The sequence below is a fragment of the Microchirus variegatus genome (genome assembly GCF_963457635.1).
Source record: "Microchirus variegatus genome assembly, chromosome: 8".
NCBI classification, from domain to species: domain Eukaryota; kingdom Metazoa; phylum Chordata; class Actinopteri; order Pleuronectiformes; family Soleidae; genus Microchirus; species Microchirus variegatus.
In genome coordinates, this window is record NC_139809.1 from 2,884,973 (window position 1) to 2,901,568 (window position 16,596).

General features: G+C 40.1%; 1 protein-coding gene across 1 annotated transcript; it reads left to right on the plus strand.

The window, feature by feature from the left end:
• Window positions 1-2,064: 2,064 nt before the first annotated feature.
• On the plus strand, window positions 2,065-14,330 carry LOC310930789 (CD81 antigen-like). Its single transcript, XM_083893833.1, has 8 exons — window positions 2,065-2,208; window positions 4,172-4,286; window positions 9,460-9,557; window positions 9,783-9,857; window positions 10,987-11,100; window positions 11,227-11,325; window positions 13,437-13,520; window positions 13,675-14,330. The coding sequence occupies exons 1-8, from the start codon at window positions 2,143-2,145 to the stop codon at window positions 13,738-13,740; spliced, it is 717 nt and encodes a 238-aa protein (XP_083749959.1). The 5' UTR covers window positions 2,065-2,142; the 3' UTR covers window positions 13,741-14,330.
• The last annotated feature ends 2,266 nt before the right edge of the window (window positions 14,331-16,596 follow it).

A 16,596-nucleotide genomic window follows, 5' to 3' on the forward strand; every position in this document is an offset into this window, starting at 1 on the left:
GTTCAAATTGTCATCGCTCACGTTTAACGTCGTCGCTCGGGGGTTACGGTCGGTCAGTGGCTCTAACAGTCAGCAGGGACTCATTTATTGTGTTGATGCACACACACACACACACACACACACACACACACACACACACACACACACACACACACACACACACACACACACACACACACACACACACACACACACACACACACACACACACACACACACACACGCGCAGGCTGCTGCTGCTGCGTGGATGAAGGTGTGACCCTGGAGTCATTAGCGGCGCGCGCTGATCCGCCCATATGATCAACAAGAGTCAGATCATATAAGCTTCTTATAGTGTCATGATTTACGGGGTTTCTTTTGTGGTCAGTCTGCTGTCAACTGTCCAGACACTGGATATATGCGATCTAAAGGAAGAATGGAGAGTTTATTTCCAGGGGCGACTATATATTTTAACTCTTATTATATAGGCTTTAAAGGGACAATGTGTAGTATTTATGGGTTTATATAACCCAAAATCCACTTTTTTATACATATTATGTGCTCCTGCATTGTCTAGTCGCTGTATAATAGTTTTTGTTTCATATTCGTAGTGTTAGAAAAAGTCATGTAAAATAACACGGTCGCGGGCCGCGGTTGCATAGCCACTGTTAGCAGAGAGACGCCATGTTTCTACCGGAGCCTGTAAGGACAAATGCGAGAGAACAAATCAAGTGTCTCTTTACTACCTCTAGATGGCACTATAAACTACTTACTTCACCTTTAAAGGTGAAGTAAGTAGTTTATAGTGCCATCTAGAGGAGAGGCTGAATTTTACAACAAAGAACTGCTCCTCTGCTCACCCCCTCCCTTCCCTGAGCGCTACGGTGTCCTCAGCCGGTCAAATGTCGTCCTCGTCGTCTTTCTCCGTGTCAGCAGATGAGGTTCGTGAGGCGAGGGAGAGGGCGGAGCTACCGCGGCCGTAGCAGAGGAAGCGGAGAGAGTGGAGGCGGGATTTCTGCTACAAGTAAAGAGACGCTTGATTTGTTCTCTCGCGTTTGTCCTTACAGGCTCCGGTAGAAACATGGCGTCTCTCTGCTAACAGTAGCTATGCAACCGCGGCCCGCGACCATGTTATTTTACATGACTTTTTGAAACACTACGAAAATGAAACAAAAACTATTATACAGTGACTAGACAATGCAGGAGCACATAATATGTATAAAAAAGTGGATTTTGGGTTATATAAACCCATAAATACTACTAAGTGTCCCTTTAAGTAGAAGAAGAATCAGTCGACAGGGTCTTTGTATTTGTTTAACATGACAGCAGAGGGCGCCACTAGTAACTTAATTGGTCCTCTCATCTTTTTGTTTTTTTGATGTAAGAGGGTTTTTTTTCTACATGTATACATGATGCACAGTGCAAATACACACAGGGAGTATAGGAGCAAGGGAAAGGAGATAGAGGAAATAGAATAAATGATAAGGAGCAAAGAATGTTGTACATGAAATAAACACTGTAATATACACTATTGGAGCAGTTACTGCAGCTCTGTTGCACTTTGTTCTCCTATGGTATGAGTGGGTGTAGAATCTCTGTATGACAAATCCACTCACTGACCACTTTATTAGGTACACAGTGGCACCCAGCAGCAACAGCATGTGCATTTATGAGTGAAAGTGGGGAGAGAGTAGTTTTACTGCAGTGAGGAAGGAAACATCAGCTGTATGGCTTATTTTGTTGGTAGTTATTGTATTGACACAAAATGTAAAGGATTTAAAACCATTCATATATAAAGCAAATCTATTAGGACAGAAAACTGAAACTGAAACCTGCATGATAAACATTCCTAAACTACTCTGTTTTAATCACAGTTGTGTTTTAGAGAAATCTTTCTTTCTTTGAACCACACTTGTTCCCTCAGCCTCCCTCTCTCCTCCCGTTCACTCCTCTCAGTGGGCTGGTCCTCGTCTCGGTTTTCACTCATGATTATAAAGGAGGAGTTTCCCAGGATTGAACACACATATACCCAAACTGGCCTGAATATAGTCTATTCTGGCAGAGACGGCGTGATCCTGGACTGGCCTCACAGAGTTGTGTGATTTGGGCAAAAGGACGAGCTGATTTAAAAAAAAAAAAAAACGAAAAAAAACACAGGCAAACATGGCTGTGGCTGGCTGCACGAAATGCATAAAATATATGTTATTCTTCTTTAATTTCATTTTCTGGGTGAGTTGAATATATTTTTTTCTTACGTTTAACTTTTGCGTGATGTAGGATAGACCACGTTTGCTTCCTAAGTCACTCTCCCCTCTTTTTTCTAGCGTTACCTAACAGTTGTGAATGTAAACATCTGTGTGGATCTGTGCTGAAGGACATTCACAGAGTTTCCCACGCGGCTCTGTGTGAGGCTGTTTAGTTTAGTTAGAGAGAGGAGCAGCCACAATGGACAGGCTGGTTAGTCATCTCGCCTTCATAGAACAGCTTTGTCAATCTTGAAGTTGGCTTCAAACATCAGACAGTAATATCGTAAAAATGATTATATTGTGATTATTTGTCACCGATATTGTGATCGTGATGTGATTCATGACTGGTACATTGTACATCTTGTCATTTTCATGACAAAATGTACAAAGATCAAAATCATAAAGATTTGACAACATCTAAAGTACAGAATATTTTTGCCATTGACATTTTAATCATAATTCGGTAACACTTTAGATTAGGGAACACACATATTCACTATTAACTAGGTGCTTACTAACATATATAAGTAGCATACGAGGCCTTTATCAGTCATCATGCACGTATTAACACCTTATTCTACATAACCTCTATTGCAACATGAATTACATACTACATACGTTGTTAATACGTGCTTACTAATAAAGGGCTAGCATGCTACATGTTAGTAAGCGCCTGGTTAATGGTAAATATGTGTTCCCTCATCTAAAGTGTTACCCATATTTCTGCTTTAACATTACATTTTATTTTTTATCAAATAATTTGAATTGTACAGGATACTGGATGTTGCACTTGGTCATATAGCAATTTCAAATGTTTTCTGATTAATTGTGTAGGCCGACTAAACAGCAGTGTGGAGGACTCACTGCGGTTTAGAAGTTGACTCGCTCTCATTTAAAACCTCCAGAGAAGAGAATAAACAGAGCTAATGACTTTCAGGAGGAGAGGAAAGAGGTTTTCCCTCTGACATTTTTTTTTCTTCCAACTTATAGTTACCAGATTGTTCAAAGAAATCCGGAAACACCTCACGTGACGGTGCCGTTTTTATTCAATTACTATCTGTCCCTTAGATTCCCCCCCCCTGAAAACTGAGCCGTTCTCATGTCCATCGTGGTGTTTCAGTAAGAAGGCACTCGCCACAGTATTAGCCCACTTGGCTAATGCATCCGTCTGCCTTTTAAGCTTCATTACATCCATTCACTTTTGCTTTGTGGCTCAGTCGTGTCGTGAACAGTAATCTTTTTTTTTTGTCACCATATCCTGAACCCTTTGCACTTGATTGAGTGCTTCCTCTGTCAGTTTTTTTGCCGCCGTCCCTATTGTGGAGACAACTCTGAGCCCTCTCTTCCTCATTTTCGCTATTTTTCACGTCAAGGATTGGGTTTCCTGTTTCTCGGGGAACAATGGAGTTCAGTCGTTGCACTAAGTGTCGTGCAGATATCCCGATATATAAATACTGGCACAAGCGAAGTGATTTTCGCAAGCGAAGGACTTATATCGCTGGATGTAGATCCTTCAGTAGTTATTCTCCCTCATTTGTGCATCAAGGAATAAAAAGTAGAGGAGCGGTCGAGTTGCGGAACGAAGTTGTTGTGTTGTGCTTTAAACAATGATGTAGAGGCATGGAGTGTAGCAGAGGTCACTGAGGTGTCAGGATATCCTCTCATCGCTCCTCTAAAGGTCAGCGGACAGTTCACTGCGTCACAGAAAAAGCTGAAGGTGAAGAAACGTTACAGAAGAAACGTTTGGACGCCGATTAGAGCGGATCTTCGGCACGTCTTTAAAAATCTCCTAAAAACGTATAAAAGCTAGGTTTGGTTTAATGCTCATGGCAGCATATATGCTGTTATCGAATGTTTAAATTGGCGCTGAGCCTTCACAAGGTTGAACCAAAGTACATAGGAACATGAAAAGAGAATAATTAAAAGCTTTTTCTCTTTGGGCACAGCTGGCCGGAGGAGTGATCCTGGGAGTGGCCCTGTACCTCCGCCATGACAGTCAAACTGCCAACCTCCTCATACTGCAGTTTGAAGGCCAGCAGGCACCAGGCACTTTCTATATCAGTGAGTATACACCAGCCTTAATGTGAGAGCTCCCCCAATTACACCAGTATTATTTAATAAAACAAAAAAATGATTGTTTCCTCATGCAAATCTTCCTCTTTGGGCTGTTGGGTTGTTTTTTACATTTGGGAGCTATTAATTGACCGTGGTGGCAAACTAAGAGGCACATTTTAAATATAACAACAATACAACAATCCCACAGGATGAAATGCTGATGTCGTGCCATTACAAGTAACTATGTGATATTGTATAAAAGTTTCTGTTCATTTGCCCCCACAACACTTGTTTTTTTCTATTGTTATCGCCCTGGTGTCATTGACAGGAAGCTCACAGTTAACACTGTGCTGGACGCTAACTCGTCCAGTGGAATACCTGTCTTTCAAACTCAGCCGGGGACCCGTGAGTAACGTCCTAAAATAGTAGGAGCAGAACACGACCTCTAAGAAAAGATCAGGAAACGGGAAACACGTAAATCCGCAGCATGACTTAAGAGTGGCACAGTCGGTGTTCAGTGTTTTTTGCTCGGCTGTCATTCCGAAACATACAGGTGCTGATTTCTGGATCGGATAAATGTTCCATGTTTATTGAAAGATCCAGCCTTGAGTTTATTTAAAGAGAGAGAGTGTGTTTTCTAGGGAACAGAATCATCCTCCCAGAATTAGAAGAGTATCCCTCAGGTTGTGCTCAGTGTAAGAACTAGAGTCATAAATCTTTATCATGTCTCCGTCACTTGCCCTCACTAGTCCAGGGATTGGCACCAAAAACCCTACAATACAAAACATGATATGTTTTAAACTTTTCAAAGGTCCAATCCTCTCAGTTTGTTGTGGTCGTGAACTCCAGTGAGACCCATTAATTTAGATCTGGGCTCCCGGTTCTCTCCCATACTTACCCCTCAGTAAGTATACAGAGTGATGGAGAGCTCATGCTTTTTATAGAGGAGAGGCCCACTTGTGATTTTAAAGGCGGTGCAAAGAGGCCCACCCAGGCAAGATCAAGGGAATGTTTCTTTTTTTTTTTTGTTCCTCCTTCCTCCCATGAACATACGCCCTTGCATAATTCAAATAACCTTGTACATCTGCACTTCACCACTCAAATTAGAGTTCGGAGTGGATGTTTTTAGCATGTTGGCGCACCAAAGTGGTCTTTATCTCGGGCTGGAAATACACAGTCTCGTCCCTCTTAACCAGCGCCTCGAGTCGTTATTGGTGGCTGTAGTCTGGTGCGACAGTTTTCGTTACACAAGTTTAATATAGCCCGAATACTGTAGCTGCACAGGACACAGGCGAAAATAATGTGAAAGTGCATGTATGCATCACTGTTATTGGATATCTGTGTGCTGGTGATAATTTACCCATTTTTTTTTTACCCAAACAGAAAATTTGTTTTTGACAACTTTGAAAAGTTTGGTGTATTAGTCAATAATAACCCTGTTTATTAAAATACAATTCTAATTAAATATTTACATTAAGCATCCAGCAGCTCTTACAGAATAGGTTTAGCTTTAACTGGTCTAAATCTTAATAATGAAAACATTATAATCTATTTAACATTTTTAATTGAAAATGGGGGGCTGGTAAGATTATTGTATTGCATTCGTACCTTTTATTCTTCCTTTCCTTCTTTATTTCCTGTCCTTATGCTAAACTAAGCAGGTTCCAGGTAAATTATTATGTAATTATTGTAATTAAAGGTGGTAATTATTCTTCTGTTAGGTTGTGTTCCAGACCCTAATTGTTTACCTGTTTCTAATATCTATGCTAATTTAACTCATCCTATAGTTTAGCATTATATTTGTGTACCGATATAACAATGGTATCAACCATTTCATTAAACATTCAGCAACAGAGAGAACATGTATAATATTCTTTTCCCATAATCACAGAGCCGGCGAGTTTAACACAAATCATGCTTTGTTTTTCATTTTTAAACTAATTATTTTAAATAATAATACAAATGGAAATTTCATGGACAAAAATAACTTCAGATTTTATTACACAACCATTAACAGGAATCACTGCAAACCAATGACAACAAGTAACTCCCAATGAAACTCCTGTGTCAGCCTGCACGTATGGTTCCTTCCTCACATTGTGTTTTCAGATATTTCATTAGATGTTCATTATGATTAAGACCGGGAATCATAGAGGATCATTTCAGAATAGTCCAATGTTTTAATTAGCCATTTTTTTGCGGGTAGTTCTAGCATGTGTGTGTGTGTGTGTGTGTGTGTGTTTTGGGTCATTGTCCTGTTGGATGAACTGCGACTGACCTTTCCGACACTGGACAGTGTTTTTTTTGCTCCAGGATGCCCAGATAATCTTGAGATTTTCATGTACTCTGCACATATTACACAAGGCACCCCCCCATGCCAGATAGTAAAGCATGCACCAAACATATCCAAGCCCTCTCCGTGTTTCACAGTAGGTATGATGTTAGCTTTGTTTTTCTCGCAATTTTACACTACTGTTCAAAAAATTTTGAAAAAACACTTTTATTCATCAAAAGAGTTGCAAAATGAATAGAAAATATAGTCAAGACATTGACATGATTAGAAATAATGATTTTTATTATAAAACATAATTTTGCCCTTTCGTCAAAGAACCGGTAAAACTGTTTTCAGCTGTGCTAACATCACTGCACAAGGGTTTTCAAGGGTTTTCTAATCATCCAATAGCCTTCTAACGCTATTATCAAACACAATGTACCATTAGAACACTGGAAATGGGCCTCTATACACCTCTTAAAAACCAGAATAGCAGCTAGAATAGCCGTTTACCACATTAACAATGTGGTAAACAAACAAAGTGTATTTCTGATTTATTTGATGTTATATTCATGTTCAAAAAAGTGCTTTTCCTTCAAAAAGAAGGATGTTTCGGTAGTGTAAGTCTGAATTTTATGTTAGTCTATCATATGATATCACCAATCATTCATCCACTGATTATCTAAATTTATTGGTGTCAATTTCTGGCAGCAAGGAAATATTTTGTAGCTGTTTTGTTTTTTTGGAACAGGGAAACGTCCAAGTGAGGCTTTTAGCTGCTCATCACCTTTCTTTTCTCCCTCATGAGATTACACACACACACACACAGACAAGGAATAAATGAACTTCCCCTGTGGTAAAATTGCCTGTCGCTCCCTACAGTCTCAATAGCCTTCAACACTTAAAGGGTGTTGTCATAGTAATGGAAAGCAGTGGAAATAACGTCTCCTTTGCTGCATTGCCAGGTTACCGGCACTGGTAGCCATTTCTCACTACAACAAAGAAATCGAGTCTTTTAAGAGAAGGCGAGATGGAGGGAGGGAGGGAAGGAGGAGGCCTAGTTGAAACAGAGAAAAGAGAAGAAAGCGTGTGATGTCAATGAAAGAAGGGCTGTTGCTCGATACCGCGTTTGAGGCGTCGAAAGCTCGCAGACGCAGCAGCGTCAGAGTCTCTCACTGTCTGTTCGTTTCCGACCGCCGTGTCGGCCCATATTACAGGCCGTGTGTGTTTGGTTCACATTTTGTGTAAGAATAGAAAAGCCCTGAAACAGACTGCTCCCAGAAACATCTCGCTAAAAGTGCATGCTCACATCCTTTATTTATGTAAGAGTGCCACCAAACTGCTGGGTATGATGTAGTTTTAGGCCCCTTCGATTCAGAGGGTGATATCCTGTGATGTTCTTCAGGTAATTATTACTTTTAGTGTGGAAAAACAGACCATTTTACCTCTTGAGGCTTTTAAAAGTTTATTTTTACCGTAGATGTTTAAAGAGTATTTGGTAACATTACAAAACAGCTGGGAAATTAAACTGTATTTATTAGTTTATGGAGGTTTTAGGTGAATGAATGTATGTTGGAGCTGAGCCTCCAACCTCTCAATATCAGTGAGAGCTCCTGTTTTGTCAGTTGCTTAATGTAGTTTGCTGTCTCTCATTTACCCATTCAGTGCTTAACACATTAGACCACGTCATAAAAAACTGAAAAATATAATATAAGCCTTATTGTTAGTTTTTTTTTGGCAAATAACAAACTGAATTCACCTTTTTATACCCAAATGTGAGCCAGGCTCACTGGGCTTCTTCTCTGAGAAGTCTAGAATAATTCTTCTTAATGAAGAAATAATAATAATAATGTGCTTGACTATTTTTTCTGTATCTTTTTTTTGTAAAACAGTAAATATGAAAATTCCTGGATAACAATAATAATTATTACATTTTAGCATTAAAAATACAATTTCGGTTAAACAGCTTTGGCTTTGGGTGGTAGTCTAATGAATTTGTTAAGCCCTGTACACACACATACACATGTATATATACATACATATATATATATAGTATCCAGCTTTTTCCTGTTATATGCTGCTGCATTTCCTTACTCTGCCTTGTTGTCGATTCCCTGCTGATTGATGTAATAATAGTGCTGCCCTGTTGACCGTTACATTACAGATCGTTAACACGATACATTACGCTCATAGAAGAGCTTACAGCAGTTTGGTGTCGTGTTCCAATATAGTTTTATAATCTATCAGCAAATGTCTTAATGACACCGGCGTTCTTTTTTTCTTTTCTTCAACTAATGCATCACAATTTTTACTGAGCTTCTTCTTTTTCATATGCATTAAACACAATCCGGGTTTCTTCCATGTCTGGAGCTTTTTCGTGGTTAATAATAGCCAAACATCGATGTTTCCGAGTAGAAATATATTTTTAGAGCTTAGGTAATTATAGTCTTCTGTTTATCAGTATGATCACACAAAGATGTGTATGTGTGTGTGTGTGTGTGTATAAGTGGGTGAGAGTCTGTGTATCCACATAGTTCCCCCTGTTTCCTGGGGAAGGATAATGCTTGGGGTCTAAGGTTATTGCAGAGGGCGTGGGTTTGTGGGGGGGGGTTGGGAGTGTCTGGAAGGCATTTCCTGGCCTGGCAGTGGCACAGAGTCAGCTCCACTTCTCTCTCACTGTCTCTCTCTCACGATCTGGGAGCAGTTTCGGATGTCAATAATGTCATGTCATCCTTCAGGGAGGTGGAGGAACATCCAGTCCATTTTAAAACAATGCCTGTGGATCAATGAATGGCCAGCAGGCCGCACACTGCCCCCCCCCCCCCCCCCCCCGACACTGCTGCTCTCTAGTGGTGTTTATGAGGAAGTGACCGTGCGTTCATGTTGTCCCCTGTGTTTTGTTTACAGGTGTGTACATACTGATCGCTGTAGGAGCTGTGATGATGCTCGTTGGCTTCCTGGGATGTTACGGCGCCATTCAGGAGTCTCAGTGTCTGCTGGGGACAGTGAGTTTTTTGTTTTTTATATTTGTATTTACATTTTTATTCACCTGTTTGCTCGGCAGGAACTATTTTTATACATTTCAATTAAAAGTCGTGTAACCTGAGTAGCACTGGGTGGGCGGAACAGGGAGGGAGTTAACTACTTAAGGACTTTATATATATTTATTTTATTTACTTTTTCTTTTTTGAAAACACTTACACTGTTTGACACTGTTTTTCTCTCTTAAGTTCTTCTTCTTTTTGGTGATCCTCTTTGCCTGTGAAGTGGCTGCAGCAATCTGGGGTTTCATGAACAGGGACACAGTAAGTGATGCGCACACACACACGCACACATCTGCATGTCTTTACCCACATTGTGGGGACCACGTTCAGAACCGGACATAATATCCCCACAAGGAGAAGTGTCCACACAAAAACTGTGTTTTGCCAGGGGGTGGTCCACACAAGCATAGAAAGACAAGATCATACACACACACACACAGACACTATATCTACATGTCTTAACTACATTGTGGGGACCACGTTCAGAAGCGGGCATAATATCCCCACAAGGAAAAGTGTCCACACAAAAACTGTGTTTTTTGCCAGGCGGTGGTCCACACAAGCATAGAAAGACAAGATCAAACACACAGACATGCACGCACACACACACATCTACATGTCTTTACCACATTGTGGGGACCATGTTCAGGACTGGGCATAATGTCCCCACAAGGAAAAATGTCCCCACAAAAACGGTGTTTTGCCAGGGGTCGGTCCACACAAGCATAGAAAGACAAGATCATACACACACACACACGCACACACACACATCTACATGCCTTTACCACATTGTGGGGACCATGTTCGGGACCGGGCATAATGTCCTCACAATGAGAAATGTCCCTACAAAAACGGTGTTTTGCCAGGGGGTGGTCCACACAAGTATAGAATGACAAGATCATACACACACACACACACACAGACACTACATCTACATGTCTTAACCACATTGTGGGGACCATGTTCGAGACCGGGCATAATATCCCCACAAGGAAAATGTCCACACAAAAACGGTGTTTTGCCAGGGCGGTGGTCCACACAAGCATAGAAAAACAAGATCAAACACACAGACATGCACGCGCACACACACACATCTACATGTCTTTATCACATTGTGGGGACCATGTTCAGGACTGGGCATAATGTCCCCACAAAAATGGTGTTTTGCCAGGGGGTGGTCCACACAAGCATAGAAAGACAAGCTTTTACCAAAACATCCTCACTTCCTGTGGTTTCCCTGTTTTCTTTGGTCCTCACAAACATATACAAACACACAGCTCGCCACAGTCCTGCACGTTTGATCATTGCATTGATTTTTTTCCCACTCCTGTTTCCGGTCTGTGTTTGCTCTTGTGTCTCTAAAACAAAAATGTGTGACTAATGTCCACAGATCTCCAAAGAGCTGATCAACTTCTATGACTCTGCATACATCAAGGCTGTGGACGTCTCTGGGTCTCCCAGTAAAGACGCCGCTGTCAAGATCCTGGATGTCTTCCATACTACGGTACGTCACAGCGGATTTAAATTATTTTTTGTTGGTTTATACACATCATGCATGGTTAAATAAAATGAACTCCCTTAGATTATGAACGACTGAGTGAGGGAGTGATGGTGAGAGTTTCTGTTTCAGCTCGACTGCTGTGGTAAAGGAGATGACACGGCACTCTTCAAACAAGTGGCATCGACGTTGTGTCCAAGAAAGTCTCCGGAAGATTTTCTGAAATCTCAGGTAACATGAATCCTCCTATCCTGATTTCTTTTTTTCTTTTTTGGAAATTCATTATCATTTTCAGAATGGCACGCCTTGTGTAGAAAAATGCCTTATTGGGTTTTATTCGCATTGTCTATCATCCAACATTACATATAAATGTAAAATATTAAAATCCACGTGTTTTATAGAATTATGACTTGACCGTAGCCCCTAGTTTGGATTGTTTAATAACAGCCTTTAAAACACTACTTTTTACTTGTTTTGATAAGAAGGAGTTTGACCAGGGGTCACCAACGTGGTGCCCGCGGGCACCTGGTAGCCCGCGGGCAGCCAATACGGTGCCCGCGGGCTCACTTCACTTCACCTCACTTGCATGTATCCGTATGATCTGTCAGTAAAATATCTTTGATATTGTTTATAAAAACTGGTAATCGTTAGGAGTAAGCACTGGAAGGAATGTGTATGCAGTTGAATGCATAATATTAATCATTTAAATGGTAAACAAACAAAAAAATATTATATGGTAGCCCTCCATATTATTTTTTACCCTTAAGGTAGCTCTCTGTCTCAAAAAGGTTGGTGATCCCTGAGTTTGACCGTCTGCAGACTGCCTACAATTCAGCAGCTATACCAGGGGTGACAAAGTCAAATGACCTGGGGCCCAATGAGCATCTAGTGTGGTCAATAGGGGGCCGGCCTAGAGACTAATTCACGCAGGGTGAAAATCGGCAAAATGGGCCGACTTCCTGTTGAGTTGAGGCCATGGTCTTCCTGAAAGTTTCTGTGAAATTTGGTGGAACTCAATCTATGCCGAAGTTATAGGGCACTTCCTGTATCGTGGCGAATGGTCGAAATTCGCCAAAACGGCAAGGGTTGCCGCGGTCACGCCGTTTTGAATCCGTAAAAACCTGTCGACAACTTTGCTAACATTGCTAACAAACATATATTATGTTATACTCTGTCACCTCACTGGCAGCTGTGCCTCAGCTAAACACTGTGTTTAAAAGACGGTGACATCATGGGCCATGTTTATTAAATGGGGGGCCACATGTCATCGATTGGGGGGGGCCACATATGGCCCGCGGGCCGCCAGTTTGACACCTGTGAGCTAGACTTTTAAAGGTCACATAGAGTGGTCCTGTTGCACATATATGTTAGTTATGGAGGTCTACTTACATATATTAACTTGTTTTTATGGTCAAAAACCTCCTAGTTGCTGTGAACTAGCCGATAGAAATCCTCTTTTCTGACGGTGTTTTTCTGCTGCGAGATTTCAGAGTGAACTTTCACCCCCAGAAGACAGAGTCTTGTGATTGGCCAGTACTATCCAGCACATCCGTTCTCAGAAGAGCAGCGCCCCCCTCTGGAACGGCGGATGCACTGCTCCTCATTATCAAAACATTGTTTTAACAGTGTTTAAAAATAGCTTCTTCACGACTCCCCGCCACAGTCCCTTTGATGACTTTAAACCAGAGTCAGACCCAGAGTCAGAAGACACTGTTGCTCGTGAAACACCTCCACAACGGACGTTATTCTTCTTCTGCGGTTCAATGTACGTAACCGGATGTGCCCGGACTACCGCCCGGAGCAGGACGATCGGTTGTTCAGGAGAACCGCTGCTTACGTAACTATAACGGGATTTTCAGTGATCTCGTTGAGCCCCGAGATTACAATAAAACACAGTGTTCTCAGCAGTGGCTGAACTGTTTGTTTCGAACCGTCAGGGCTTCATAAACAAGGTAATGACGCAGATACACACCAAAAAAACAGCGATAATAGGAACTTCCGGTCTAGTTCCGCTTTAACTCACACCGGCAAAAGAGCACATATCTCCCGCATTTTAGCGTTTTAGAATACATTTTAAAGTCCTTGTGACTACTTTTAGAGATTTAAATGGTCAGGCTCCTTCATACATCGCTGATCTGCTGCACTTTTACTCCCCAAGACGTAATCTCAGGTCAGCAGAACAGAGGCTTTTAGTTGAACAAGGGTTTTTAAGGATCGTCTGTGTTTATGTTTAGTACTTTGATTGTATATCTATGAAAGGTGCTATATAAATGACATTTACTGACTTACTTCTTTACTCCGTAAAGTGTCCGTGTCTTCATTTTGCTTCTGTCTCCTCGCAGAGCTGTCACCATAAACTGATCGAGCTGTTTTCAGAGAAGCTGCACCTGATCGGTCTGGCCGCCTTAGTGGTTGCTGTCATCATGGTGAGCGTCAGACTCAGGATGCAGACGCATATATACACTTTGTTCACACAGCCATGAAAACCGCTTTTAAAACCATCGCTTTTATCAGCGGTGACACTGATGCGAGCGCAGGAATCGAGGCAGATTGAATTACACTCTTCTGTTTCCCATTTAGATCTTTGAGATGATCTTCACCATGGTGCTCTGCTGTGGGATCCGTAACAGCCCTGGAGCGTACTAGGAGTCCAGCCAACAGGCAGCAAACAGTACACATCCAAAATCTAATGGAATTACTTTACCATGTGCCAGCTCTTTTTTCCTTTTGATTATAACACACGTCTCGATAGATATCTCTCCTTTTTGTTTTAGATTAGAAATAATAAATTGTTGTTGTTTTCTTTTGCTATCCCTTCTATCTATCATCGCTCTGTTTTCTTACACAGAAATGTCGCCTCTGTCTGTCAGAGGCTCTTTATTTATCATACAAACCTTCAGGAATCTTTGATATTTACAGTGTGTGCGTGGTATGTTTTCTCTCATTGAACTTAAAGCTGTTGGATGTATAAATTGTATAAATATATAAATATGTACTACATTTGTACTGTTCAATATCTCCCCTGATTGTGTGTGTGTGTGTGTGTGTGTCACAGTGTTCAGTATAATTTAAAGCAGCAGGGTTTTGTGGTCTAAGGTTCTGTCTTTCTAGTCAAACATCTCGTGTTGTTTTGTGCTTTATTAACTTGTGAAATAGTCCCTTAATTGTGACAAAGTGTTCCATTTAATCATTATCCTGTTTTTTATATATATATTAATGCTCAGATATGATCGTGATGTCACTTTGCTTGTACTGCTGCAACCTTTTTTTCCTTTGTGATACGTTAAGATGAAGCAAAGAAAAAAAAAAGTGTCTTGTCTTCAAGTTTTCAAAACAGAATTGTGACTTTACATATTCATTACTTTTAAAGGCTTCTTTTTTTTCAAAATAAGAAGTAAATAATAAGATATGTTGGGAAAATAAACACATTTTGTGTATCAGAAGATTTTGTGCAATACTTTTAGCTTCTCCTTGTCAACATCATAGGAGGTTTAGTGTCACTATATAGGCTTTTTTTTTTGCAATTTCTTTTACACCATAATAATCTAGATCTTCTTGTTTCCTCTCAGAGATCAAATGGTTTGATGATCAAGTTTGAGGAACTAATCAGTGTGTAATGTGGAAGCCCATTTCCCAAAGCCCAGATTTGTCATAATTATGACTTTTCATCTAATTATTTCGACCTTTTTTTTATCTCATAATTATGACTTTTTTTTCCCCTCATAATTTCCACTTTTTATCTCAGAATTTCGACTTACTTTGAGGATATGTTTTTATTATCAAGGCTAAGTTTGCCCTCTTTTTTTGGCGGAAATGGTCTCCCATGTTTGCCTCAACACCTGACAAGTTATTCACAGTACAAACCTGCAGTGTAATAACAACGCCTCTCTTGCTCAATCAGCCCAATCTCTCCATGGATGTATTACAAGAACTGGATAGAGCACCGCTCTCTCTGGTGGTCACTCTAGGTACTGCAACAAAAAATACTAATTGGGCCCAAAAAAGCCAAATTTTCCCATTGACCACAATAGTAAAAGAGACACATGTAAACGTGTCCACAGGACACCTCGAGACGTGGACATAGGCTTTTATAGATATTTATAATCTATATTTTTGATTAATGGAGTTTCATATTTTGTAAAACCCAGGGCCGGCCCAAGGCATAAGTGAACTAAGCCACTGCTTAGGGCCCCGTGACCACTGGAGGGCCAAGTTTGGATTGCTGTAGTTTATTTAGAATTTTTCTCCATTCCCCCTATTTTTACAAAAGCCTTTTCACGGTTTTTACATAGTTGTCAGATGTGATTATTTAATCTTATATATATATATATATATTATAAACATTTTTATTACATCGTTCCGGGTGCCTCTGTTGATTTACATTATTATTTAAGTATTTGTTTGATATTTATTTGTTTATTTTATATAATGCTGTGTTTTTTACATATAAAAGTCAAATCTTTGTATTACAGGAGTCTATTTTGAATCCCCCCCAAAGATTGTGCACATTTTTAGATTTTCAGACCTTAATATCTTAATATTTTATTTATAAACCGTTTGGTTTATGTATTGATTCTCTGTGTCGCCACTAGGGGGAGTTGCTGATTTGGCCAAATATTAATTGAAAGATTTTTCTGTAAGTTTGCAAATCTGGTGTCTGCTTCCATGCAACAAACAATTCTCACATTTAGTTTTACAAGTGTATTCATATTCGTGACAGAGTAGAAATACCTTTAGTATAGTAGGTGTGTGAATGATCAATAATCATTATTTTTGGCAGTAACAGAGGGCCCCAAAATCACATTTTGCTTAGGGCCCCATGAAGGCTTGGGCCGGCCCTGGGTGTAGCTGCAGTGAGTGCATAACATGAGGAGATGGTTTCACTTGTTGTTTTGACGTGTGTGTGTGTGTGTGTGTTCTTGTACTTGCGGCATACTGAGGACCAGTGAGGGTTTTTAACCAACAAAGTGAGGTAATTTTTACGGAGTGAGGACATTTTGGCCGGTCCTCACTTTGTTTTCATTGAAATCACTTCCCTAGATTGCTATAACATGCTATACTCAATTTGTCCAATTTTTTTCCCCACATTTTGGACGACATAGTATAGTATGACATTTTGTCAAATTTTGGACCAAATTTTGTTTTTGTCAAATTTTGGACCAAAATGTTTTTTGTCAAATGTTGGACCAAAATGTTTTTTGTCAAATTTTGGACCAAAATGTTTTTGGTCAAATTTTGGACCAAAATGTTTTTGGTCAAATTTTGGATCAACATTTTTTTTGTCAAATTTTGGACCAACATTTTTTTTGTCAAATTTTGGACCAATTTTTTTTGTCAAATTTTGGACCAATTTTTTTTTTGTCAATTTTGGACCAACATTTTTTTTTGTCAAATTTTGGACCAAAATGTTTTTGGTCAAATTTTGGACCAACATTTTTTTTTTGTCAAATTTTGGACCAACATTTTTTTTGTCAAATTTTGGACCAAAATGTTTTTGGTCAA

What these genes read in the sequence shown, in the direction of transcription:
- LOC310930789 (XM_083893833.1), top strand. Translation starts at nt 2,143, where the DNA reads ATGGCTGTGGCTGGCTGCACGAAATGCATAAAATATATGTTATTCTTC. An exon ending in TCTTTAATTTCATTTTCTGG is followed by an intron (nt 2,209 to 4,171) that starts GTGAGTTGAATA and finishes CTTTGGGCACAG; the next exon opens with CTGGCCGGAGGAGTGATCCT. An exon ending in ACCAGGCACTTTCTATATCA is followed by an intron (nt 4,287 to 9,459) that starts GTGAGTATACAC and finishes TTTTGTTTACAG; the next exon opens with GTGTGTACATACTGATCGCT.